General features: G+C 45.7%; 1 protein-coding gene and 1 long non-coding RNA gene across 3 annotated transcripts; one reads left to right on the top strand and one right to left on the bottom strand.

Moving 5' to 3' along the window:
• Positions 1-844: 844 nt before the first annotated feature.
• Positions 845-9,968, bottom strand: NKX2-1 (NK2 homeobox 1). 2 transcript variants are annotated; one of them, XM_083741656.1, is made up of 3 exons: positions 9,961-9,968; positions 4,446-4,813; positions 845-3,052 (listed from the first exon to the last, which is right to left on the bottom strand). In XM_083741656.1, the coding sequence occupies exons 2-3, from the start codon at positions 4,801-4,803 to the stop codon at positions 2,352-2,354; spliced, it is 1,059 nt and encodes a 352-aa protein (XP_083597782.1). In that variant the 5' UTR covers positions 4,804-4,813; positions 9,961-9,968; the 3' UTR covers positions 845-2,351. The 2 variants fall into 2 exon arrangements, with proteins under 2 accessions (XP_083597782.1, XP_083597781.1); XM_083741655.1 differs by lacking the exon at positions 9,961-9,968 and adding an exon at positions 5,636-5,952.
• On the top strand, positions 4,811-21,383 carry LOC310846094. The gene is made up of 4 exons (XR_014565126.1): positions 4,811-5,150; positions 6,197-7,290; positions 13,008-13,165; positions 21,335-21,383. It is a non-coding gene; the product is annotated as an uncharacterized lncRNA (long non-coding RNA).
• The last annotated feature ends 6,327 nt before the right edge of the window (positions 21,384-27,710 follow it).

Genomic DNA, 27,710 nt, shown 5'->3' with positions numbered 1-27,710 from the left:
AGTTGGAGACGCATACATGTGCACATATCGTTATATCAAGAACCAAGCCTCGATCCCAGCCCCCAACCCCACCCACCCTCGCCACCAGCCCTAGAGAGGAGCGGATTCTCTGCTTCGGCTGTGTAGCCGTTTCGTTTGCGCGGTGGTTGAAGCTTTTTCTGCCTGTACCATTCTCACCCCATCATTCACTTCTCTCTCTCTCTCTCTCTCTCTCTCTCTCTCTCTCTCTCTCTGGGTTCCTGCGCCCTTCACCCTTGCAGATATAAATATATTGGATATATCAAGCCAAGCTAGGATTACGTATCCGGTCAGGGCTCCTAAGCAGAGAATGATTAAACTCTTTTGCTGATCATTATCCAGAGATGCCCGTAGACGGACTGATCAGCCGAGAGCTTCACGTGGGCTCTGCCTCGCAGGCTGCTTTGGGTTTGGGTTTCTTTCTCCCCTGCCTACAACTCTCTTATGTCCGATGGGCAGAAAGCCGCTTTACTTGGATGTAAAGCCTTTCCGTTTTGCTCTCCCGCCGCCTCCCTGGAAGCTCCTTTCCTGACCGCCGCCTGTTTCTTGGCTCGTGACGTCGTGACTTCTTCTACCGGCTTAAAACAACGGGAAAGTTATAAAACTATTCTCAGTTCATAGCCATCGACAAATCTACCTGGCCTGAATATTGTGCCCTCTCCCAATAAGTCGAACAAATGTTGAAAATCGGAAAGGGAGGGCAATATATATATATATGCATATACGTATACACACACACACACATATATATATCTCAGACACCCCCAATACACTTTGTGTGTGCGCGCGCTTCAAGGTTAATTCAATTTACACGATACACCTCGTGCACAATAAACTATCGTTTTATTTTGATTATAAATAAGATGACTGTACTTTCCTTAAAATACAATTACATAGGAAACCTTTGTAGAAATGGTGTTTTTACAAGTTAATAAATCTGGACGCTCTTTACAAAGACTTGATATCCACCCCCCCCCCAACCCTGTTAGTACGCTCCTTGTTAGCTTCCTTTCCCTGCATTAACAGCATCTTAAAAGCACCCTTTTGGGATTTCGATTAGTGGGTCTGCAAATATTGTCTTTCCTCTGCGAATGACGCCACTTGGATTTCCTTGTCTCCGTGCCTTGCTACTTATCTCGGGCAGGACTCCCTGTCGTCGTATTCTCTAGTTAATCGGGAATATAACATACGAATCGATCCTATATCTGTATGTGCTGATCAGTTTCCCCGAAACGTGGACCCGATCGTCCTTCCTGGGCCGCTTTCCCCGTTGAATTCAACGGGCCTTGGGAAGGAAGCTTACATTGCGCAAATTCGGCTCCCGAATTGCATTTTTTTCTTTTTCTTTTCTTTTTGGAGGTGATAGGAAGGTTGGGGAAATAGCAAAGGGCAATAAGAAAGATAAGTGATCTTTATAATTTATTAGAAACTCCTCAGGAAGTATATTTAAAGCCAAATATATCTACATAAGTTACAAGGGGCGGAGAGAGAGAAAGGAAGATAAACGTGCGCCAAATAATTTCACCGATCTGTGGACATCCATATTTATTTATTTTTAAAAAGTGGGTTTTCCTATTTTATTTTTTAAAAGTTTTGATTTGTTTGGTAGATCGTTGCTTGATATATTCCTTTTAATCAACAAAATAGTCAGGATACTAAAAACTATGGGTTTAGTCCAACGTTTTTGACAGCATTATACAGCTACAGGTTCACATCGAACATAAGGGGGAAGGGGAAGCTAAGCCGTGATAGCACCCGCGTTTCCATTCACCGTCTGGGCTGAAGGCCAGCGAAGGTTCTCTGTCTGTGCATTGTTTTTGAAGAGTGTGTGTTTGTGGGGGAGGAGGGGGGGACGCTAAAGTTTTTTGGGGCGGTGAGGGAGGGGAGAAAACACCCACCCTTCGCCCCGAGGATTTTTTGTTTTTTTGTTTTTCTTATCTGTACATACAAGCGTCCACTGGAGATCCACCTCACGCTGCGGGCACACGGTCCATCGTGGGTCTCAGGGGCCACCAAACTCCTCCAGAAAAACGCTCCGGGGCCTTCAGCAACATGGCAGCCATTTCACAACTTAAGAAGTCTGCTTCTGGTGCTCTCGTCTGTCCCAAGGACACAACACCCCACCCCACAGTTCTGATATTTTCTTTTTAAAAACAAAAACAAAACAAAAGCAGAAAAAAGGAGAAGAAGGGAGGAAGTCAAAGGAGGAGGAGGAGGGTGCGTGTATTTGTGTGTGTTTCTGTGTGCGTGTGTGTGTGCGTGTGAAAAAGAAAAGGAAGGGGTCAGCCCGTCGGACAAGGACGAGGTGGTGGGCCCCGTCGGGGCGGCCCCTTTCACCAGGTCCTCCCATATAGCAAGGTGGAGCAAGACATGGCCGTCCCATAGTCCGAGCTGGACGAGTTCAGGTGGGACAGAGCCGACACCTGGCTCTGGAGGGACGAGGGGCTGCTTCCCGCGTGCTGGCCCAAGTCTGGCGACTGGCCGGCGCTGCTGGCTTGGTGGCTCTGGTGCTGTCCCAGGCTGGCGCCGTTGGAGGCCACGGTGATGGCGGTGGCGGCAGCCTGCTGCTGGTGGTGGCCCTGGAGCGCCGCCGCTGCCGTGGGCGTGTTGGAGCCCGCCTGACAGGGCTTGCCGTCCTTGACCAGGACCGGGACGGCCACCCGTCGGGGCGAGTGCTGCTGTTGCTGCTGCTGCTGCTGGCAAGAGGCGCCGTCCTGCTGCATCTGTTGCTGCGCCGCCTTGTCCTTGGCCTGCCGCTTCATCTTATAGCGGTGGTTCTGGAACCAGATCTTGACCTGCGTGGGCGTCAGGTGGATCATGCTGGCCAGGTGCTCCCGCTCGGGCGCCGACAGGTACTTCTGCTGCTTGAAGCGCCTCTCCAGCTCGTACACCTGCGCCTGCGAGAAGAGCACGCGGCGCTTCCGACGAGGCGTGCTCTGCAGCGGGGCCATGCTCTTGCTCACGTCGCCCAGAGAGCTCAGGCTGCCCATGCCGCCCATGTTCATCCCCGACGATGGGCCCATGAAGCGGGAGACTGTGGGAGGGAGGGAGGGAGAAACAGCGGGGGAAGGAGAGTTAATCAGCGGAACCAAGCGCAAAGCCCAGGAGGAGAGACTCCGGCAGACCCACGGGTAGCGGGCTCGGCCCGCGCGCCGGGAGGCCGAATGTGGTTATCGGGATCCAGATCCACAAAGGGGGGGGAAAGGCCATGGTTGACATGTCCCTAGACATGATAATAATAATAATAATAACAACAATAATAAATACTAAACAATAATATCTGGTCAAATCCCCACAACACTAATACCAGTTTACATCGATACCGGTGAAAATGTCAACGCGCAAGATGCTGAAAAATCAGCAGAAATCCGTTTCTAAATCGGATTTGAAACGGATAAGGTATCTGGTGGCTTTGTAGAGTACGATCTCCACCCTGTAACCCGCCCCCCGGCCTAAAACAAGAACAAAAAAATATTCTCGTGGAGAAGTGACTAGAAACGGCCAGCGAGGAGAATTCACATTTAGAAAAAGGGACATTTTGCTGGGGTGTACACTCCAGCGTTTTCATAGGTATCTGTCTATCTATCTGTCTAACTACCTCACACATACATTCCTGCATACATTAAGAAAGGATAATCTAAGAACCATATACTCCACTTTTGCAACGCTGTTTACACCTTGTAATTTGTCAAAAAAATAATAACCTGTCAAAAAATAATAAACGTTACTTGCCCTCCCTTTTCACATCCTTCATGTGTTATTTATTTCTCTCCGTTTATTATTTCCCTTAGACGTAGTCCAGAGCCTGCCTTCGTACTTCTAAAGCAGATCCAATTCATTTCGCACCTGTTCAATTTTTATTTACACTTTAAAGGGCCACTGGAACCTCATCGTCTTCACGGACTCTCGCCTTAGGGTTTTATTTGAACAATTTGTTTGGCGTCCAAACATTTTATTATTTCCTATATCCAAGCGCGCTCCCTCACACGTTTTCTTTTCTTCTGGGCGCGCATTATTTTTTATTCGTAAGTCCCTTCCTTCCCTCCTGGTCTCAGCCACCCACATTTGTCCAATAAAACGCTTCTCCTCTCTTTGTGAATGCGCTTAGCCGCTGAGATTAATCATAAGGCGCAAGAGATGCCCCTGACTCCCTCCAGCCAAAGCCAGGAGCAGACCAGAGCCCAGGAGTCCAGGACAAGGTCAGAAACCGGTTGCAATTTTTGTTGTTGTTATTATTAATACACAAAAATCGGGGGAGTGGGCGGGGGGAGCAACATCCAGACCAGCTTCATGCCAAATGCTCCCCCTCGCGCGCATCCCCGCTCTAACTGCTGCCCCACACTCCCCCGTCTGCCTGGGACCGCGCGTCCGCGCCACGGTGAAAGGTGGAGAGAGAAGGAGAAGGGGGGAAAGCTCGGAGCACTTACTTGTGGAGAAGCGGGGGTCCGGATTCGCCCCGTACCAGCCGGTGGCGGAAGCGCTGTTCCTCATGGTGTCCTGGTAAGGTGGAAGGTCTCCCATGTTGCCATTGCAGTAGCCCCCCATGGCGGTGTGCGAGAGCTGAGGGACCCCGGCGGCTGTCATGTGGTAGGCAGCGGTGACCGTCCCGTTGTGGCCCATGGGGTGCTGCTGCATGGCCGGCTGCGCCACCTGCGACTGCCTGTAAGCTGCCAGAGGAGCGCCCAAGTTACTCCCCTCCATGGCCACTTTCTTGTAGCTTTCCTCCAAGGGGCTCAAGATGTCAGACACTGAGAAAGGAGTCGTATGCTTTGGGCTCATCGACATGATTCGGCGGCTGGGGGGAGAGGAGGGAAAAAAAGGGAAAGGGGAGGCAAAACTCTCTCTCTCACTCTCTCTCTCACTCACTCTCTAGCCTTTTTTTTTTTTTTTTTTTTTTTTGCCAAATATTCTGGTGTGTTGCCTCCACGCCGATCTTGTTGGATGAACACGTAACCGAGTGGACCAAGTCCGCCTTAATTGGATTGAGTGGAGGCTCAGAGCTGCCTTTCGTTTGTTTTAGCCAGACGCCAGGTTTTAGGCTGCCACCAGAGGCGGGGCATAGGCACTAAAGCAACAAGACAATAGAACCCCACATCTTGCCCGAGATAATTAGCGTACATGCTGATGACAAGGTAAACACCTTTTAAGTTTCCCCCCTCCTTTACTTCTCAGGCTTTCCCACCCGAACCACCTGCCCACTCAGCCTTTATTTTTTTATTATTTTTAATATATATATATATATATATATACTTGTATATATCATAAGCCTTAAAAAAAATAAAAATGCAACGGTTGAAAGGGAAAGTCCTGCCTTCTCCCCTCCCCCGAATCAATCGGTTTATGGATTTATTGTTCGGGAGGGGTGCGAATCGAACCCTAAGGCTGGAGATGGGGCTCTAAAGAGGTTCCAATATGGAGAAAGGAGGATTGGGAGAGGCGCGCTGGGGGGGGGGGAGCTTTATTTCTTCCCCGCCCCGCCCGTGGGCGAGTTTCACAAAAAGGGAGCCCGTTCGGATGCTAAGCCCTCTTTACCCACTACCACCCAACTACCCACCCACCGCCCCACACGCTCCCCCCATTCACCCCCCACACCTCCTCCTCTTCCTCCTCCTCCTACCTCAGTCTGAACGAGGAAGGTCAGGACTGAAGGACTGGATTTAGCCACCACCAAGCACCACCATCACCCGCCCCCGCCTCCCCTTCGTAAGCACCCGAGGAAGAAAAGAACAGTCTCTGTGTGAAATAGCACCGGGATGGAGCGTTCCTACATCGCCAAGTTGGCAGGAATCCGCTCTCTGGCCAGACATTGGACGGAGCCTCGAGAGAGGCGCGGAGGGTTGTCTAGAGCAAACTACTTGTGCCTTATCAGCGCTGCTTAGGAGGCATAAGCTATAGAGCCTATAGGAAGCTTATCTGTCCGAGGCTCCCAGCGCATCCCCTCCCCGCCCGCGCCGCCCGCGCCTCGCCAAATATATGTTCTCTGTACATGCAATCATCTGATCGTTTTGTCTAGCTCGTTACTCCGCAGGCAGATGGAAGCTGGAACTTTGGGGTGGGGGTGGGGGATGTTGCGCGGGGTGGGTGGGGGGATAGAAATGTGTGTAAAGCAATTGTATAAGGATGATGGGCTGCTGGAAAACACATTAAAGCTAAGAGCCCGTTTGTTATTTTCCAATAGGAACCGTGTCACGCACTCCTCCGGGCCACGTCTAAAGCTTAAAAGCAGCTTCTCGGGTTATTTATGAATCAGAGGCGCCAGGGATGGAAAAGACCTGTTAGGTCATCACCCTGCCAGTGGAGAATTGTGTCTTTCATTTCCTAATATTCCGCTCAGCCTAATTGCGGCCACCTCGGTGTCAAGAGAAATCGAGAGCTGCCTGGGGGACGGAGGCTTGAAGGCGGCTCCACCACGATCCACAAGCCGGTTAAGGCGCGCTGCTGGGGGTGGAGGGGGAAGGGAGCCTCGAGGGGCACGATCCTACGCCCCGCTCAAGCGGGTGGAGGATTTCCCCGGTTGATTTTAATGGGCATGCGTGGGTGTGTCGGATCTGCCTCTTCATAATGGCTCCGTTCCAAAAAGGTCTGCTTAGGCGGCTCGTCGATCCAGGGGCGCGCGCCCTTGCTTCAAGCGATATTTAACACGCGCAAGTTGCGCAGGGAAGGGAGGGAAGAATCCCATCGTTAGAAGGGAAGGCGAAAGGCGGTGGGCGGGCAAAGAAGAAAAGGAAAATAACTCAAAGTGGGGAGGGGAAACAGCCCCTTCCTCACCCAGGCCTAGAGCGTTGGCACCTAATTTAATAAAGCGATTCTTTCAAGCTGAAGGAAATAGCAAGGCAAGGGAGGGGGGCAATTAACTTGGTAGGGTTTTTGTTTTTAATAATAATAATAATAATAATAATAATAATAATAATAATAATAATAGAGTCTCAAATAACAGTTAGGTCCTAACAGTTAAGTAATTGCCCCTGGTAAATATGTTGGCGTCTCTCGGCTGGGGTTGTGCTTTTAAAACAAATAAATAAATAAAGGCGAAAGTGCACTTGCAGCTACCCGGGGATAACTAAATATCTTTGTCTAAAGTGGCGGCGTAAATGGCCAGTCGCTTTGTCACTGGCTCGATATTAGTGCCTAAGGATCATTTCCCTTCAATTGGGAACCTCTCGTTGAGGAGGCAAGAAAGCGCTTAGGAGAAAAGTAGGTGCCCACAGAGGAGACTTCCCAGCCTTCAAGTCGAAGCCTGCGCGGTGATTATACTTTGCCGCTCGGCAAGAGGTGAGCTTCTCCACGCCAATATAATTGCAGCAACTCCCCCCCCCCCCCCACATCAGCCCTTCCGTTTCCCCTTCGACTTCTCCGGCGCCAAGTTACAGATAGCTGCCGTCTTAACGCTGCAGTCCCAAGCGCGCTCGGAAGTCGATGCCGTGGAAATGAATGGGACGGACCCACACCCCAAGTTGAGGTGTACAGGGCGAGGGATGCTTTAGGCTAGGATCTGACGCGGCGCTTACGGTGGAAACAACTTTCACGTGTGTGAACCGCGTACAAGTAACGCACCGCCCTAAATAGATTTCTTGGAAGGCAACCAAAGGGAACTTCGTTCCCAATAAGTTTTCTTCGCATCGGAGAGAGTATTTGTTTTGGGGTTTCGGGGAGTTTCTGGATTCGTGAGGAAAAGGGGAAACTTTAAAACTTAGAAATCTGGGCACTTCTGAACCCTGTGTTGACGCAAATGCTGGGAAGGGGAAAGGGGGCCGCTCTGCTCGCCTCTGAGTTAATGCGCCATTTCTTTCTTTGCTTTTTTGGGGAAATCTATTCACCGAAGTGATTAAAATAATTTAGTTACTGGGGAATCGAAAGTTATTTTTCCCTTCCCAAATGTATTTTTTAGAAGTGATTGGTGATTTCATGACTGTTCGGCTAATAATTATAATGAGGATGCAAAACACATAGTAACACCAAAACTAGTTATAAGGTCACAAAACTGTGCTAAAATACCGAGGGGTGAATTTCAATATCTGTTACGGTCATAAATTCAAGCTGTAGTACAAAGACTTTATAATATCTGGTTGTACTAATGACTCTTTTGATTTCTTGAAAATATCTCATCTCAACTGTTTAATAAATACGTTATATAGATACAGGACTGGCATACTTATTGGGATAACGGCTTTTAGATTCCTCCCTCCCCCCTTTTCCTACTTTTATATACTCAATAACTTGATCGTTTTAAGGAACTGAACTCAGTTCACTCTACTCATCCAAATTGTTTACCATTTTTTATATATTTAAAAATGTCTAGCAGCAGCTCAAACCATTAGGATTGTTCAGTAAACATTTTAGGATGCATTAGAGACAGAGGATACGCACACGCACATACTATATACTCACGCACAAATACACATTACTAGAAAATATGGATCTCGAAGGCTTCCTTACAATTAAACGAATCTGCCAACGTGTACTGCAAGGTAGTTCCTTCTTGAGCAGTGGAAGATGCCTCTGTTGTTTTGTGATATATACAACCAGCATGCACTGATATTATTTGTTTTCTCGTTTATTTCTTGTAACGAGTGTGGATTTCATCATCTTCTAAAGCCCACGCCCGCTCGACTCCAATATTTTCTTGGGAGTGCTTCTTGGGGTGGAAAGGTGGATATTTCGTATGTGCTCCCCTTTAGGCGTGCCTTATTAAGTTGTTTTTTTTTAAAAAAAATGTGACCGTTTTCTTGAGGAGGAAGAGGGAATACCTGTCCACCGTGGGACTTGGCTATTCCAGATAGGGATGGTTTGATCATTCTATCTTCACGTGAGTGTCATGCGGGAATTTTGTCATAGAATTAAATGGGAATTTTGCAATGGAACTAAACAGGAGGTGGATCGCCCCCTGAGGGAAGATTTTCAATGATACACCCTGAGCCCCAAACCAGTTGAGCCGAGGCGTTTGAACCGAGGCCGATTTACGGGGCCCCGGTCATATTTCCACCCCGTTCCTGAGCAGCTTTACATGGTATTGGAAGTAGTTTCCCTTGATTTAAAACAAAACTGACCTCCAGCATCAGGGAACTTTGATTTTGCACCATCGATCATTTCCGCAGATCGATTCGTTACAATGTCCATATTAAGATGGATCGACTCCTTAGCAATTTCGTGGGCTCGGATTGGACTACTCTGGAGTAAACGGGTGGCACTGACCTTTACTCCAGAGTAGCCCTGGTAAAATTTATTTGACCTGTGGGGATTGAGCGGAGAGCGGCTCGTTCTTAATTTTAGCCCTCATTCGCATTTGGAAAGCCGGGCGTGTCTTCATAGCCTTCCTCTTAAATCCGAATTAAGTTCCGCTAAAGTGAATCGGGTTTACTTCCCGAAGTACCAGGCGCTGTCAGAGGCAAGCCCGTTCACGCTCCTCCGGATCGGCTATCTGCTTTCCCACAGCTAATCAATCCAATTTAATCTCTCCTCCTCGAACTGGCGAGGAAAGTTTCCTTTGGAAATCTCCCTTTCCAGCTAAATTTGGAGGGAGCCTGTCTTCGCACAAACCACCGACGCCTTCCTTCTCGGTGCTCACTGCTACTAGCCTAACCACACCATATCCTTTCACCTGGCTGAATTAACACCAGTCAGTCAATAAAAAGAAGAAGCGGAATGCAAAAGTAAAGAGAAAGGAGGAGAAAAATGCAATGCCTTTGGCCTGCTTAAAGGATTTCCCCCTCGGCCCATGCCCTTCAGAAGAGTCACTGTCTCCCAAACCTCCCCCCCTTCCCACCTCCCGGTGTCTGCGAAATGCTTTTGATTTACTGTCCGACGGCTTCAATAGTTTGACCCCACAGAATCCGACTGATAACTCTCCACGTTGGGTGGAAAGGGGGCGAGTGGGGAGGAGAAGAGGGGAGGACTTTCTTACTCAAACGGTGCCAACCTCAACGCGGACGGTGCCCCCCGAACCTGCAGCGTCTTCCAGGCTCCTCCACACCAGATGGCGGGGACTCAGAGGAGTTGTTTCTCGAAAGGAGCTCACCGGGGCTCTCTGGAGAGAGCTCACCTCCCACCTCCCACCCCCCCTCCAGGCTCCCCTTGCCGCCCTTCAGTGTAGCTGCCAAGCGCTTTCCAAGTGAATGGAGAAAACTGGCCATTAAAAGCGGGGGCGGAGAGGGGCTGCTTTAAATGGGCAAGCTCCGACTAAATTGTAAATTGTGGATTCTACTGGCAAGGCCGTTTGGGGGCTGCCGCGTGAAGGACCCCTGAAGGGAGTAGCCACAATGACCGGGAGGAGTGAATTAGAAAGTGGTATTTCTGCAAAGGTTTGGGAAGAATGGAGGCGCTTCTCTGTGCTAGGAAGGAAGGAAGATAAATAAGGAAAGAAAATCTTTAATAAAACAAGGTATCTCTTAGAAGTCGCAACGCAGTAGGTTGGCTTTAATTTTTTTTCCGGCAGCACCCGAAATAGAAACAGGACCAAGGTCCTGCTGTTCAGCAGGCCTCAATGAGGCGCTTAATTCAGACCCCCGACAGATGATTTCTTGGCTAGAGGTCAACCCCTCCTTAGGAAACTTTCCTTCCAAAGTGAGTGTGCTTAAGATGGCGTTCTTCGCTGTGAATGCTAGAGACGCTCTTGCTTAAATTAAGCACCCGCTTAGGCACTTAATGAATAACGCCCTTAAACCAGAGTGGTCTCGCCTAACGTCTTCCCAAGACATTTATTTCCTTTCAGCTGGGAGGGTTCAGGAACACTTTATCAATTCTCCCCGATTGTGCAGAGGCTGGATTTCAGGAAGCGCCCCCCCCGCGCCCCCTCCGCCTTTCCAACAGGTTTCTTCACAAAGCAAGCCAACCTTGTTGGACTTCGGCTGAGGAGCAGCCACCACATTTAAACACACGGAGGTTGGACTTCACCCATCCCTTCAGGCTCCCCCCCCCCCCAAGGGTGGATGTCAGTCTCATAAGCGGCGCAGTTAGATGATTCCTAGACTCTGGACAATCTGAAGCCTGCCTCCACCTTTTGAGGCTGAACTCTGTGTGTTTCCAGACGTTGCTCCAAAATGACCCAAGACTGCCTTCAGGGACCCTCCTGCTCAGTCTGCTGAATGGGGCCCTAGGCTTCTGCCCGGAAGTTCTGCCTTGACGGTTCCCTGAGCACCACTGAAACAAGGAGAACGAATTCCGAGTCTGAGCTGTTTTTAGAATTAAAATAAGTTCAAATAAGGGGGCTGGGGAAGCGGGTTTAAGTGGAAGAGTCCTGACCAAATTGCAAATTGAGGATTCTATTGAGGCTGCAGTCTTAACGACCGCTGGCTGGAGTAGCCACAATGGACTGAGCTGGATTATTGTGGAATGAGTGCCACCCTCACTTCCCCAAAAGATCTGTGGCTTAGCATTGATTTTGGAAGAAGCGGGCTTTGTTTGACCTCAGCTGATAGTCTCTTCCACTGAAAATCTATGTGATTGCTTCCACATACGTTTATAGGGGTCTTGGTCTTCCCCCTATTACATTCAGGTTTCGATGTGATTTGCCTCATTCGAGGTACCTGGAACCAGAAGGGGAGAAAGCGTTTCTCTACTTCTCATGCATTTCTCTGGTGCGGTGGCGTAGTTTGGCACATTTAGACTCTGCTCTTTAATGGTGTTGTTTTATTATCTCGATGGTTAAGTTAACGGCAATTACTTCACTTAATGGTATTATCGCCACCCGCTATTTTTATGGGTACAACTTCACTTGCTTCAAAATGTGGTAAACGGATTGTGGGTTTGGGGAGCGAGGGTCTTCCTGCTTGTCCGCTTGTTCTATTGAGTGGGCTGCTGGGTTTTTGCCCGGCCCAGTTTTGCCCTAAACCTGCCACTGCTCCGGTTGTGAAATCCACATACCTGATACCCTTGTGCTCAAGTAGAGATTCTGAGCTTGTACTCCATGAGTAAACTTTTCAGAGAAAAATTGAGGTTGGAACTCCCCACTTCTGGAATTTAGGACAGTCCCAATAAAGCAATGGGCTGCACTTGAGAGAATTAAAGTCGGATTCAAGGCTGCAGCACCATAACATTCCACTTCAAAACGCCTTCGTGGAAAATATGTCCGCATTGAACGGAAGACTATAGGAAGAAGAACCCTGATGACTCATATCCAAGGTCTATCTTGTCCAGCATCGTGTTCTCACGGTACCCAGATCAATGCCTATGAGAAGCTCACAAGGAAGGGCGTGAGCGCAAGAGCAGCTGTTCCCCAGCAGCTAAGGCATCTCACCTTGGAGACTGGAGATGGTGCACAGCTATCATGATGGGACCTCTTCCTTCTAAGTAAACTTTTAAAGATTCCAATGTCATTCAGGTTACTGTGGCAAGAACTTTCAAACGCACCTGCGTCCTGCTCCTATGGCATCTCGTATTAATTCATCAGGACTGTCATCGTGGGCCAGTAGGCTGACCTGTTTAGATTGTTCGTCTTTGGATATATGCAACCTAAGTAACCTGGAGCTGCATGTTATGTTGAAACCAAAAGGATGGTCTGAGCTTTCTGAAAGCCATGAAAGAAACATTCAGCAGGCTCTTCTTAATGTGTTCCCATACATCTAACTAATACATAGTTAACACTCCAGAAAGCAGCATGCTTCTGTAGCTCTCCCTGCTAGTTCTCAGTTTGGGCTGAAGTAACACAGCCCAGGAACAGGTGTATCACCTCACCTGTTTATGCGAACTTCAGCACAGAGCGTCTCTGTACCCATACCACTGCTTCACCCATACAGTGAAGTAGGCTGCTGCCGCCTGCAGTAGCTCGTTTCATGGCTAAAGAATCAGGCAATACCAAAGTCAGAAAATGAAGAGAAAAGAAGAGGGAGAGGGAGAGAAATGGGGAGAGTTTTTAAAGCCTAAAAATGCATTGTAGACAAGCTTGTTCTGGATCCCGGAAGGATGTAGTTAGTTGCGAGAAGCTGTATTTATTTATTCCAGCGAATAATAAAGCAGAGATATTAATTTTGGCGTCCACTTTCGTCCACCCACAGTGCTATACCAATGGCAGTTCCTGCATTTTACGAAGTGGGCTGCAGTCCGCAGAAGGTTCAGTCTCAATGCACCTGTTGGATGCCAGAAGAAGGCTTTAAAAAGAAGAAAGGAAAAAGATGGCGGGGAGGTTACTCCGTAAGAATGAAGGCACAACTAAGTCCGCCTTGAAGCTCTTGGGGGTGGTGAACGCTCCAGCCGGCGAAGCAGGATGCTCTATGGTCAATGTAACCCTCCCCCACAGTTGCGTTCAAAATAAGTCACTTTATTATTTCATTATTATTATTTATTAAATGTCTATACCGCCCTTCACAGCTAAAACTCTCCTCTGCAAGATAGTGAAATCGTCAGCACGCACGCACAAACAAACAAAACACCGCCTTTCCTTCTCTGTCAGTCCCAGATATGACTACATTCCAGAGGCGCCAAAGAGAAAACAACCGAAGGAAGCAGAGAAGAGGCTGAGATGCTTCTTGCTGCCGCGCCGAAAAAGGTTGGCCAAGAGCTCTCTGGGCTAGGGACCTGCCCAGAAAGATTGAGGAAGAGCCGTCGTTCAGTGATGGGGCACATGAGTTGCATTCCAGGTCCAATCTCCAGCATCTCCACATTCGGCTGTGACAGTCTCCTGTCACCTCCAGATGAGCTAGATGAGTCCATGGTCTGACTGCATATGGGGGATAGTTGGGTTGTCCTTGTTTTTATTTTTCTTGTGTATTTTGTGTTTTTATGTTGTGAACCGCCCTGAGATCTGTGCGTTTAGGACGGTATACAAATTTAATAAATAATAATAATAATAATAATAATAATAATAATAATAATAATAATAACTATTATTATTATTATTATTATTATTATTATTATTATTATTATCCAGGGTCTCTCAGGAAACATGCGCTTCCAGCAAGCACTGCCTCCGTGAGCAAAACAAAGCAAGAAAAACCAACAGGACCACTGGGAAATAGCCTTTTCCTGCAGAATACCACCAGCTACTTAACAAAGCCAGCACGGTGTAGTGGTTAGAATGCCAGACCAGGCCCTGGGAAACCTGGGTTCAAATCTCCCCACTTGACGGTGAAATTCACGGGATGACCACGGACCAGTCACTGTCTCTGAGCCTAACCAACCTCATAGGGTTGCTGTATGGATCAAATGAGGAGTAGGAGAACCATGGACACTACTTTGAGCTCGGAGAAAAATGTGAGATATAAATGCAATAAATACACTATATGGCATTGAAGTCAGTGGCTGCTTCCCCGGGGTGAACAGTCAAAAAGTGGTTGTGAACATTTTCCTTGGGAATGGGTCTAATTGGATTTATGGGCTGTAGTTCTAAAGACAGCTAAGTCTCACTGGTCAGATTTTAGTACTGGGTTCCTGTTTCGTTTAGGGGCTGATTCACACATACATTGCACATCCACGTGATTTCTCTTTACGTGATACCGGAGGGAGACGAATACAGCCTCCTCATGCTGCTGCAAAAAAGAGAATGGAACCGAATATGGAACCGAAAGGGCTAATATAGATGTATGGTGGTTATCCGTTTCTATGGAATAAAGCCCACTTCACCAGTTGCGTGGGGCACATACGTACATATGCAGGGCTAGAGAGGAAATAATTCAGTGGGCATGGCATGCAAGAGGTAGAGAGGTCTGTTAGGTCTCTATGCAAAGCTCAAACGAATACAAGGTGAGCGACTCTTCCCCGCTGCAGTTCATTAACTGTAGCTGCGCACTTGCTGGGGAGCGCAATGTGTGACCCCACACTCGCTCCACTGACAGCCATTGTTTCAGGTCAGATGACCTGCCACCTGTGCTCTAGTGATGAAGCAGTAACATCGGGGCGTCAGTCGCAGTCAATAAGTTATGGGGCGCCATACGTGTGAAGGAGACCATCATGACACAGTGACCAGTGAAGGAGACCATGACACTGAGGCACAGTGCGGTCCCCGTGCCCCAGTTGCCTTCTTGGCATCGCCTTCTCCTTCGGAAAGTAGGTGACAAGCGTTGCCTCTGGACGACTCGCGGGCAAGTGCCCAGCAAGCAGGGCTTTCAAAGGACTACGAGCTCAAGTCCTTCAGGCTCGGAAGCCCTTATCTTGTTTCTTCCATCCACTCTTTCTTCCAGACCCACACCTGACGAGCGCCACCAAGGCTTCACCTTGCGTCTCCACCCCATCCCGTGGAACTTTATCCGGGAAGTATGCAGCAACTCACTAGCGAAGTGGTAAAAGCACTCTGCACATGTTGCTTTGGTAACATTTCATATCGCTCGGAGTAGGGACTCTTTCAAAGTAAGTTTCTTGACTGAGCTCTGGGCACAAATTGATCGAAGGAACAATGGGGCGCAGTTCTTTCCAGCTAGTCCGCCACTTCTTTGGTTTCCAACTGCTTTGCCTGCTCAGCAGCCCCTCAGCTACTCTCTGTCCCTTTCCTGCTCCAGATATATCTATAGCTACCCTACCCTTCCTCTATGGTCCATTCCTTCCATTCTTTCCTACCTGGCAGTCTACAGAGAGGCAGGCTTAAGAAGGAGCTGCAAAGGTGTGTCTGGCGCTTGTGCCACCAGATACCAAGATTGATTGACCCTTTCCAGTCTCATTTCGCCTCAGATATACCAGATCTTTGTCTCAAACACAGAATGGTCCTCTTTTAAAGCTGCGGGTTTGGACTGGATCCTGTTATCTTCAGTTCCTTTTCCCTCTTCCGGCAAACCTACGCGCGCTTTACAATATGCAAAGCACCAGTTTCTTCTTCAGTGTATCAGTTTATCATTCGGCTGCCGGATTACATGGAAACAAACTGGAGAAGGGGAGGCCTTTCTGCTACATCTGCCCGATGCCTATTTCAGACAGCAGTGTAGCAAGGCTCCTGCCTAAGTTGCCGGCGGCCTTTCCCCCTAAATGGCTCCAGCGCATTTGGAACACAGCTAGACTACTGACGATAACTGGATGCATATTCCAGACAGACCATTCTGTGGAGAACCTGTGATCCTCCGGATACTGCTGAACTCCAGCACCCATCGTCCCTAACCAGCATGACCAATGGTCAGGGATAATGGCGCTGTAGTCCAGCAACATTTGGAGAACCACAGATTCCCCATCCCTGGAAGTGACTGTTCCAGCTTACTGTGGGCGAGCGTTCCACAGACGACAGTGCGTGGTTTTTAAGAACCTGCTACTAGTTTATTTCGCAGTTTATACTCACCTCCTCGATTAATCTACAACAGGCTTAAAAGTAATAAAATACAATATTCCTCCGCTATCTTCTGCGTAGGTGTTGGCATCTATTCAGTATGTGTTGGGTGTGTAGGCAGGCTGAATTAAATCTGAAAGCCCCAGATAATCTGCCGACTACGACCACTTTCCAGCAGCTCCACAGAACTGTAAGACTCAGCACCTTGAAATTAGTCACCCTGATAGCCTAGTAAATACTATGAGAATAAGGGGTTGGTGCTCAGAAGATTCCATTAAAAGAGGTAGTTGTAGGACGGGGGAGTGACTCAGTTTTTACCCCGATTTAAATGTCATGGTTCCTCCTCTTCTCCCAACTTGGAGAATTGTCCTATAGTGAATCTGCAGCACACTCTTTGTTTAAGACGATCAATCCCTGAGTTCATGGACCGGGAACCAGCTTGACAGGACTGACGTCTTAGCAAGGAAGGTCTAAATCTTTCTGCAGCTATGATCTCTCCAGGAAACCCGCCTTCCTAATACGAAAATTATTCTACTGGCCTAATTTAGAGGGTTGTAATAAGGTTTCCTGGGATAATGTAGCCTTTCCAGAGAGGTAGTTATTTTAGATTGTTTCAACAAAAAACAAGGAGTCTTGTGACACCTCAAAGACGAACACATTTCTCTACTTCAAATTTATCTGCTACATTTCCACCTCACCTTTCCTCCAAGGCGGCATACATGGTTCGCCTCCACGTGTTTATCCTCACAACAGCCCTGTGAGGTAGGTTAGGTTGAGGGACGGTGACTAGCTTAAGATCACCCAATTAGCTTCACGCCTGAGTGGACATCTGAACCGTGGTCTCCCAGGTCCTCGTCTGACACTCTAACCATTACACCGCATTGGCTTTTGTATACTGTACATGCGAACCTCAGTTCTCAAGTACGTGGGTGTAAAAGGGGCGGGGCGAGTAAATGGCAATGGGATACCAAAGTAGCCTGTGATAATTCAGAGCGTATGTAAGCATGCTTCTAAGTTCTCCTTGAATTGCATCGCTTTGGTTTTTAACTCCAACCTTTTGCATTTCTTTCCTCCCCACCCACGTATGTGCTTGTGACAGCTGAGGATCACACTCCACGTGTGGGGAGTTTCTAACGCAGTGTTTCCCAAATTTGGGCCGCCAACCCAGTTGGACTGTAACTCCCATCATCCCTGACCACTGGGTCCCGCTAGCTAGGGATGATGGGAGTTGTAGTCCAACAACAGCTGGAGACCCTCTAAACCCCAAACACCCTGCCTCGGTCCACCCCCGGCGTTCTCTGCCCACCTATTTCAGAAACCAACAGTTTCAACGCTATGTGTTAATTTCTCTTGGTTCTGCCTTTGCTTTGTGGAAAACGAATACGTCCCTACTCGTCTGAAAACCCAAAACAGACAATCCAACATACAAACAAACCGCCTCCCGCGTCAATTACCACGCAATTCTTTTTTTTTATTAAATCAAATAAATTATGGAATGATTTCTGGAGGACACAGACCAAATTTGGTTGTTCTTATTTATTCGTTTCTACCCACAACAGAAGCGTGATCCCTGCCTTGAAGGCGACGGAGGAGAGGCAAGGACCCACCAGCTGCTCAGTTGCCTTGTCCGTTGGTCACTTGGAGTCACTCTGCAAAGCGGGGGGGGGGGGGAAATCCCTGTTAAATATATCGATGGCGTGCTCGGTCGACCCTGGGGAGTGGTGGTACTGGTAGTGGGAGGACGAGAAGCTGTGCTGTGGGTGTGTTGGTGTGGGCGTAATTCACTAATGGAGCAAAAACTATATAAGTCCCAGTTCACTTTTACTTGCCCATGCGAAGCGTGACCCGTGGAACAAGAACCCAAGATTTAGTGGAGAAGGGAAATCCTGCAATCTGCCATTGAGTTGTTAAACTCAGAAGATGCCTTTTCTGCTTAAGTGGCATCGAGGCGCCCTGTGGGTAGCAAAGGTTATTACTAACTCCGGGGACTCGTGCTTCTTTCTTAAGGCGCGTTCACTTTGGCTTGAGGCGATCTGCAGTAGCCTCTACCGGGCGCCGCGAGAACTGCAAGCCGGGAGCGCCGGAGAGAAGCCGAGCTCTCGATCCTCCGTCAATCAAAGAATAACTACGGAGCGGTCGCATCTTCCAGCACCGCTTCTGGGTAACTGTCGTTGCTTTCGAACTCAGTTCCTTCAGTGCTAACGCGTCACTGCCCGCCGGACGCTTCTGGGCAGCTCTGATTTTTCCTTCCTGATCAATGCAGAACTTTTTCCCCATGGCACACTTCGCTTAAATCAGCAGCAATTTAAATATTCGTAAAAGTCTAGTGCTTAAATTGAGGGGGGAAATAACAGAAATGTGAGGTCTCGGGTCTCACACCTGCATGTGTCCTCTCCCGTGGATGTGGATATTCTTCTCGCTAATCCTACCTCCAGAGTTTCTTTCTCGTAAGGTTCAGTGGTAAGAGGAAAAAACTCTACAGGCTCTGCTTTATAGATAGTAAGGCAACCTCTGCCCCACATTCCTTACTCCCTGCTAAGGCAAGATCACACTTCCCCTCTCCTTCTCCCAGTAGTTATTTTTCTCCTCTCCTTGAAAACCGTGTCTCTTCCTAGCCTATTCCCAGGATCAATGGTAAATATGGACAAAGAATATGTATCCTGGTGAGAGTGGTTAGGAGCAAATTATCTGAGTGTGATGGCTGGTATATATGGAAGCACTGTCCTGCTTCAGCTGGGGTCCAGGGTCAGAGGCGGTTTTAGGGTAGCTGCAGGGGGCGACACAATGCTGTAGGATGGAGTTGGAGAGGTGGTGGGCCGGTGAATTTTAGCATTGCACGGGGTGCCACTGAAATTTGAGAGCCCAAATCCATCACTGCCTGAGTATTCCCACAGGTCTTTCGAAATCACCACCAGTGGGATTGATGCAGCCACTAAGACAATTTAATAGCTGTTAGGCCTCCAGAGATATTTACTTTCTAATACTTTCCTATACATAGCAGTGATGACCACCCTGTGGCAGCTTGATGAGGAAGATTCCTATGATGGTTTTGAAAGTATCCAGGCATGGCCTGTACCCTTTGATTTCCCCTCCAACAGTTTCCTGTCTCCTCTCCCCCAAGAAAAAAACATTTTTTTAAGAAAAGAAAATATCCAAGCATCTAAGGGAATTTTATTCTCTGAGGGTTTATCATGGCACCTTTCATTCTCCAGAACAGTTAAATACTTGTTGCACTGAGCAACCCCATGAATATCTAATTATTTTCCTTGAAAAAAACAATAATGAAAGGTTAAAAAGATACTGTTTGTCTCTTGTTTTCTTAAGCAAACTACATAAACCTCTGTCTTCAAAACCAACTAAAACTCTTGAGGCATCTTAAACACTAACAAATTTATTACAGCAGAAGTGTTTGTGGGCTCAAGGCCATTTCAACAGATGCAAGTCAAGGGGACTTGAGTCCATTAATGCTTGTACTGTAATGAATTTGTAGTTCTTAAGGTGCCACAGGGTTTTTTAAAAAATAAAACTATTTTTTTTTTCCTGCAAGAGACTATTACATATACACTTCTGGAAATTTATATGACCAGGCTCAGTTGTCTCCTTCGTCATGTTGTCTGCTGTTCATGTGTTAGGTCTAGGCATAAAATCACCAAGGTATATAGTGTATGCATCTATGTGCATTTAGAACTGCATTCTAACAAATTCTAACAAATTCACATGCTTTCCTTCAGTTCCATGTTATTCTCTTTTCGTCCTACAAAAAGCTCTTGGATGTCAAATCATGATTAATTTTATGGTGGTTGTTGCTGCTGCTACTATTTATTTATTTAATAAAAATTACACACCGCTTGATTGTAAAAAATAAATAAATCTCAAAGCAGTTTACTAAAGATAAAAAGAGTAGAGAAACTCACAACCATGCTTTTAAAACATACGAACTACAGCTGCCATCGCTGCTACCTCCAGAGGAGGTAAACACAGGAACATGGGAAGCTACCCTTTATCAAGGTCTATCTAGTGCAGTATTGCTTACACTGGCGAAGAGCAGGATTTTCAGACAGGGTTCTCTGCTGAGGATGCTGAACTTGGCACCTTCCACATTCAAAGCAGATACTGAACCACAGAGCTACAGACTTCCCCATAGCTACAAACCTTGCCATAAGAAAGTAACGAAGAAAAAAAGTTTTAAAATAAAAGAAAAAAAGCCACCAAAATATAAGCAATAAAAAGAATGTAACATTAATGAATGACTGATAAAATGATGAATGCACTTATAAAATAGAAGTGGCCAGACAAATGAAAAATTTAAAATGCTTCAGTGTTTTAAGTCCGCCATACACAGCAATAAAATTCAAAGTTGTATTATATAAACCATGTTAAACACATTTCTTCTTCTTCTCTGGCGATCACTCGTGGCCGAGTAAGATTGTCTTCCATAAACACAGTTTTAACAGTGTCAAAGCAATGATTCTTCAACATCAACTTTGTTGGACTGGTCTTGTTGTTCGGATGCCTGATTATTGTCTTCCATAGCAACTACAGTGGTACTTCGGGTTAAGAACTTAATTCGTTCTGGAAGTCCTTTCTTAACCTGAAACTGTTCTTAACCTGAGGTACCACTTTAGCTAATGGGGCCTCCCACTGCTGCCGCAGGATTTCTGTTCCCATCCTGAAGCAAAGTTCTTAACCCGAGGTACTATTTCTGGGTTAGGGGAGCTTGTAGCTGAAGCATCTGTAACCCAAGGTACCACTGTACTCTATTCCGAACTTAAAAATGGAAAGTGTAATGCTGGTGGTCAACAAAAGAGCTTTAAAGACTCTCTCAAGGCAAATCTTTAAAAAAGAAAAGTAGTATAAAACACATTACATATTATCTGGTACACTTCTTTTCCTCAGGGTATATGCAGGGCTTTTATTTCCACTGGAACTCACCAGAACTCAGTTCTGGCACCTCTCAGGTGGGCACCATCACCATTCTAAGAGAACAAGGGAAGTGTCTATGGTAAGTTCCTTTTCTAGAAAAATAGCACTGGTATATATGCCATAACAAAACATCCCTCAGCAATAAGTGGTACAGTAAGGGAGAATCTGACTAGATGACCCTTCCAACTCCACAATGTCTATGATTCTTGCAGATAGATGGATTTTTCACCATTTTGCACAAGCAAACCTTGCTGATTGAGTGGACATAGTAACTGAAGACATCAGTCTGGAACCTGTCTATGACCTCCAAGAACTGAATCCAGGCCTGTTGTCAAATATTGCATGCCAGTCTTTCTCCAGGGGTTCAGGTACATGCATAAATTTATCAGTACAGTATGCCTTATGACTGCCCTCAGATTTCTGTACCCTGATAAATGGAAGGCAAGAGTCTGTGAAAGTGAAGCAGCTCATAGGATACTGAAAACAGGGCACACTGTTGGTGCTGGAAGGATTCTTTGAAACCGGAGATGGGGTTTGATAACTATGGGTTTTCACATTTTTGTCTGTTCTCATTCTGGTTTTTTGTTTCAAACATTTCCATAAAAGCACTTAAGTGTTTCAAAATATTTCCATTCCGATTATTTCACTTTGCTTCAGTTCCAGGTTAGCAGGACCAGATTTTAACACACAGGATTCTTAGGTATCTTAACATGCCCAAAACAGTGGAAATTATTTCCCTTTAATAAGGAATGTCCTGCTGTGACTTCCTCACCATATCTATTGATACAATATTTTTGCTTTGCCTACTGTTAGTTAGATACATAGATTAAAACTGCTTCAGCTATTGACTTTTTTGACTGCATGCTAGTGTAACTGTTTTATTGTGTACAAAATGTATTGTTTTACTATGCATTAACTGCATTTTTAGTGACTTTGAAGACTGATATTGCTTTTGGACTGGTTTCTTATGGTATTAATATACTATAATATTTATCTCAGGGCAGCTTTGTTGTTAACTGAGATAAATTCTTATTGTTGAAGGGAATGTTTATGAATGCATTTCTATAGAATTAACAGATCCATTGTATTATTGAAATATTGAATCTGGGATTTTCCTTACTTGTTTTGTATTTTGATATATTGTTATAATCATTATCATACAGATATGTTGTATTAATTAGGGGGAGGGTTATTTTCTTTATTTGTCTGCTTTTTGACAACCAATTTTCTGCAGGGATGAAAAGCTGGTAATAAGCAATAATATCTGACATGTGTCTTAATCTTTTTTTTTAGTTTACTATTGATTGTCTGAAGATTTTTTAAATGCCTGTTTTGAGCTGTTTTTGTTGATAATTCTAATGGCTTAAAAAACTGCTTAGAGGTTCTATTATAACCAAGTGATATATAACTTTTGTAAAATAAAATAAGCCAAATGATAGAGAATTCTGAAGAGCATAAAGAAATTGTTTCTTATCTTCTCACTATGCAGAGTTGGTCAGTGGAACATTACTGGGGATGCTGTTTTCATTTTCATGAATCACATCACTTCAATAGCTTTAAAAACTTAATTTCATGGTTTGGGGGAGAAGATATTTATTCTGAGGAGACCAAATTGGGGGCACAGCCACACCATATATTTAAAGCACAACCAGCACACATTTAAAGCACATGACCTCCCTCTCAAAATTCTGGGAACTGAAGTTTATTAAGGTTGCTAGGAATTGTAGCTCTGTGGGAGGGAAACAACAGTTTCTTATGACCTTTCTTTCTTATGTTTGCTTTCTGGGCATATTCTGTGGACTCTAGAGGTGAAACAAAACCTTACAAATTCCAAACCTGACCACCTGTTATGAGTAACGGGGGCATAATTAAACCAGAAATGAAGAGAACATATTTTCTTCCAAAAAGGGAGCCAGACACCTGCACGCTCTCCCTTCAGATCAGCTTTTGTATTGCCTGATACTTACTCCTGTCTAATCCTGACGTCGAGAGAGTTTGGCCTTGAGAGACACACTCAAAAGCAGACTGGGTGTGGATCAACAAGACCTGAGTCATAAGTACCTGAGTATTGAACTTTGGACTGAGCTAGGTGTTTGTCTGATTGCCAGAATGGTGGTGGGTTCATGGGCTTTTGTGGCAGTCAATGCTATGTATGTCTATTTGTCCTTGAATTCTGATACAGTAAATGTTTTTCCACAAAGTTTCAAAGTTCTCCAACATTGCTGAGCTTTCTCAGTCATTGGAGCAGTCATTCCAAAGAACACAAGATAAGGCTCCTCACCAGCAAACTTTCTGCCTTTCATGTGTGCACATGGGGTCTGTTGATATTATTAAGTGTTACACACTGTACACAAAAGAGAAGAGAATAAAACATGGCAACTGTTGCCATAGCAATTGGCAACAGATGCCAAAATCTTGCTACCGGAAGTTGTTAATAGGACAGGTGATTTTTTAAAAAATGACTCACTGCTGTTATTTAAGCAATAAGCAAATCTGGGATAGATGTGAGGAGAGGAAGCCAGCAAAGGCAGAAATGTACCTCATGTTCCATCTCCTGAAAAAGAAATTGCCAACTTTTTAAGGCCCATGAGCACATTTGGATTTTGAGTGAGGGCTGTAGGCACCATCCCTTCTGGTAATTTTTCTCTTCTCCCCCCCCCCCCCATTTCTTCAAATCAACCCCCACCCCAAAGAAACAGAACACATGCACAGACACTTCATTTTTCTGAGGGTAAGATTTGTATACAATAGAATTAATATGAGCCTTAAAAAGTACATAGAGCTGAAAGATGAAGTGGGAAGCAGGGGCAACAGCTGGCGGGCTGAGAGACCTTGGCCCTTCTAAATTTTCAATATCCTGTGGTGACAAGTGCACGATGCATGGCATGCGTGCGTTACGTGAGCACATTACTTTTTCTTCTTCTTTGGCAATCACTGGTAGACGAGTAAGATTGTCTTCCATAAACAGGGTTTTAACAATGAGTCCATAAGTGACTGTGGAGGCCAATTCTGGATCCAAATGTCCTTCCACAATGGGGACATTGGTTTCCGGGCGGGGGTTGATCACAGTGTGGATTTGCCAAGCGTGCCTTCCTCTTGGCACGTTTCTCCCTTGTGTCCTGAGTTCGAGTGTCTTCAAAGCCCATGACACCTTTGGTAAAGGCTGTCCCCCAATTTGAGTGCTTGCAGGCAAGTGTTTCCAAGTTGTTGGTGTTTATACTACATTTTTTTTAATATTTGCCTTGAGACGGTCTTTAATCCTCTTTTGTTGACCACCAGCATTATGCTGTTAAGTTCAGAATAGGGTGGTTGCTCCCTGGCCTCCTCAATGGTGGTGGCAAGCCGGTGCATCTGGTTGGAAGTGTGTCATTCTTCTGACTTCAGTTCTATATCTTTTCTCTAAAGGGATAAAATGGTGGCCATTTTCACCAGATCATGATTAAGGGCATCCTGAGTTGAGGGAGCTCAGACGCTTCATAGACATTTGAGGAAGGCCTCAAAGGCACCGTGCACTCATAGGTGCCATGTTGGGGTGCTCTCTTATAAAGATTCAGCTAGGATAGAATCCTCAAATTCATTTTTGATGTTGTATAGATTTTATTTCAGTATCATTAAATGAGCATTTTTTCCATTGATTATTTTAATAAAAGGTTATATATATTCATTCTCTTTCTGAGAGAGAAGGGAGTTTTTTAAAGGTCAAGGCACAATTGCAAACAATTCCAACAAGAAAGAAAAGTGAGAGGCATCTGCAGAAACTAGTGTGGTTGCACAAGGAGCTTACAGTGGTACCTCAGGTTAAGAACTTAATTCATTCCGGAGGTCCGTTCTTAACCTGAAACTTTTCTTTTTTTTATAATATATTTATTGGCAGTTTTTTAATTTAGTTACAGTTCCAATAAACAATACAATATAACATATCTTTTAACATAGTCTTCTTAACTTCTTTGGACTCCCTCACATCTCCCGCTCCTGCGTTCCTAGCCAAGAAATATTTTCCAGCAAATTTATCCCCTTATTTCGATTTTTATTATCTAATTTTCCAATATTATATCTCTAATTTTTGATATCCTTTATTCAGATCTTAAAGAATTAAATATAACTTAAAAATTTTCCAAAAATTTGTCTTTTCTTAAATTTAACTTATCTTCATATATCACTTCCTCTATCTCAATGGTGCCCAATTGTTTATATTCTAGCATCCTCCTTAACATTCATATAGTTTACAATATTTTTGTAGATAAATCTTAAATTTCTTCCAGTCTTCTTCCAACGTCTCTTCTCCCAGGTCTCGGATTCTGCCAGTCATTTCAGCCAATTCCATATAGTCTGTCAGTTGCATCTGTAACCTGAAACTTTTCTTAACCTGAAGCACCACTTTAGCTAATGGGGCCTCCTGCTGCTGCCACGCCGCCAGAGCATGATTTCTGTTCTCATCCTGAAGCAAAGTTCTTAACCCGAGGTACTATTTCTAGATTAGTGGAGTCTGTAACCTGAAGCGTCTGTAACCTGAGGTACCACTGTACAGATGAACTGAGATTTAAAGGGGGCATGCATAAGAAATGGAAGAAAGGGTAATTCATGAAGGAAGAGTATATACGAGTAGCCAACACCTGCAGGGAGAAGCTGAGGTGGGCTACAGCTCAGAACAAGCTCAGGCTTGCAAGAGAAGTTAAATAATAATAAAAGGTTTTTTTCAGCTGTTTTCAAAGCAAGAGGAAGTGGTAGGTCCTCTGCATGGAGAAGACAGAGAAATGCTCTTGGGTGACAGAGAGGAGGTGTTGCCGCTCAGCGTCTACATTGTCTCTAATATCCATAGGAAGAAGCCTAGATGAGCTGTTGGACAAGAAGATTTACACATTTCAGCTTTCAACATGCTGCCGTGTACATAAACCAGGTGGGACTGAGGACCAAGGAATGGTTTACAGGAAGCCACATTCCTTCCTTTGCTTCAAGAGGCAGATAAGATTTCATAATACAGATCTTCACCACAACACAAGTGCATTATCACATTGGTATTTACCACATCAGGGAGCTTGTTATTTCCCACGCTTTCCCTTTGACATAAGTACTTACTGTCACCCTGGAAAGCGTGGATGGCATCCCCCTGCCTTTTCTTTTACTGAACTCCACTGCTCCATTGTTAATATTTCACATCAGGTTATCTACATTGCAAATGTGTCGCTTAGCTTCTTTTATTGAGGCAGGAGGAAAGGAAAGGTGGAAAATGCAACTTGGGCATTTCCCCCCTGTCATTTGAAGCAGAATATAGACTGAATACAGAAATAATCTTCATTTGCCGGGCTGCCTGTTCATCTATGGGTCACCTAGAAACTCCATCCTTTGTGTTTCTGGTAGGTTGCTGGATCTGGCATAAACTACATAAAATTCAAGTTGATTGGGAACCCAAATATTTTGTTCCAAGATGTCCTAACAGGATCAGTTTATGTTAATTGTGTATCAAGTTTATGTTATTGTAGGGAATGACAATCACCACCAGGTGGCAACACTACAACTATTTGTTTCCTTTAGAAACACACAAATAACACCCCGCCCCCACCTGCTTTTCAGTTCAAAACGCTAAGAAGGCCACATCTTTTTTGTTTCAGCAATATATTCCACGCACTGGTATTATCCCTCAGGAAATATCCAGGACCTACGGAATATGGAATTCTACACGCAACAATATTACGGTTTTTAAAGTCGCTAGTCCATTCTGATGATTAAGCATTTGTAAAGGTAAAGGGACCCCTGACCATTAGGTCTAGTCGTGGCCGACTCTGGGGTTGCAGCGCTCATCTCGCTTTACTGGCTGAGGGAGCCAGCGTACAGCTTCCAGGTCATGTAGCCACCATGACTAAGCTGCTTCTGGCGAACCAGAGCAGCGCACGGAAATGCCATTTACCTTCCCGCTGGAGCGGTCCCTATTTATCTACTTGCACTTTGATGTGCTTTCGAACTGCTAGGTTGGCAGGAGCAGGGACCAAGCAGCAGGAGCTCACCCTGTCGCGGGGATTCGAACCACCAACCTTCTGATCGGCAAGTCCTAGGCTCTGTGGTTTAACCCACAGTGCCACCTGCGCCAAAGCTGTTCTAACTTCCTGCTCAGGAATGTGAGTTATCTTTCCCAATTTTTTTCCTTTTAAGTAACGCAACTAGTTTCGCTCCTGGAAGCAGCTTCGGAGGAGTTCCAAGGCCCGCCAAGGGTTATGCACCCAGTGCCTCAGCCCCTCCTTCTTCCGAACTCGGGGGTGATTTATGGCAACAACGGGTGAAAACGGCATCTCTCCCCCCTGGAGAGATGAAGGGAGACTGATATACTCCCCATAATCAGCCTCTAATTACCTCCTGCGAGCTGGATAGATGTTAATATCCGCCATCTTCCAAGGCGCCCCCTAGCAGCCCCCTCTTTCTTTCTTTCTTTCTTTCTTTCTTTCTTTCTTTCTTTCTTTCTTTCTTTCTTTCTTTCATACTGTATATATATATACACACACATGCATTTACCACAAAGGCATTTCAGAGCAGCTGGCAAGTAAAATAGTTTCAAATCCAGAAAACAATGATTAAAAACAAGGCAGCGAGTTACTCCCAG

Source organism: Podarcis gaigeae (assembly GCF_964106915.1).
Source record: "Podarcis gaigeae genome assembly, chromosome: 1".
NCBI classification, from domain to species: Eukaryota; Metazoa; Chordata; class Lepidosauria; order Squamata; family Lacertidae; genus Podarcis; species Podarcis gaigeae.
The sequence above is the reverse complement of the archived record's forward strand: the minus strand, read 5'-3'. Positions and strand labels throughout refer to the sequence as shown.

Bases quoted from the DNA above. Each gene is read 5' to 3' on its own strand.
- NKX2-1 (XM_083741656.1), bottom strand. From the start codon at position 4,803: ATGTCGATGAGCCCAAAGCATACGACTCCTTTCTCAGTGTCTGACATC. The intron at 3,053-4,445 runs GTAAGTGCTCCG...TCCCTCCCACAG, and splicing joins GGACCCCCGCTTCTCCACAA to TCTCCCGCTTCATGGGCCCA.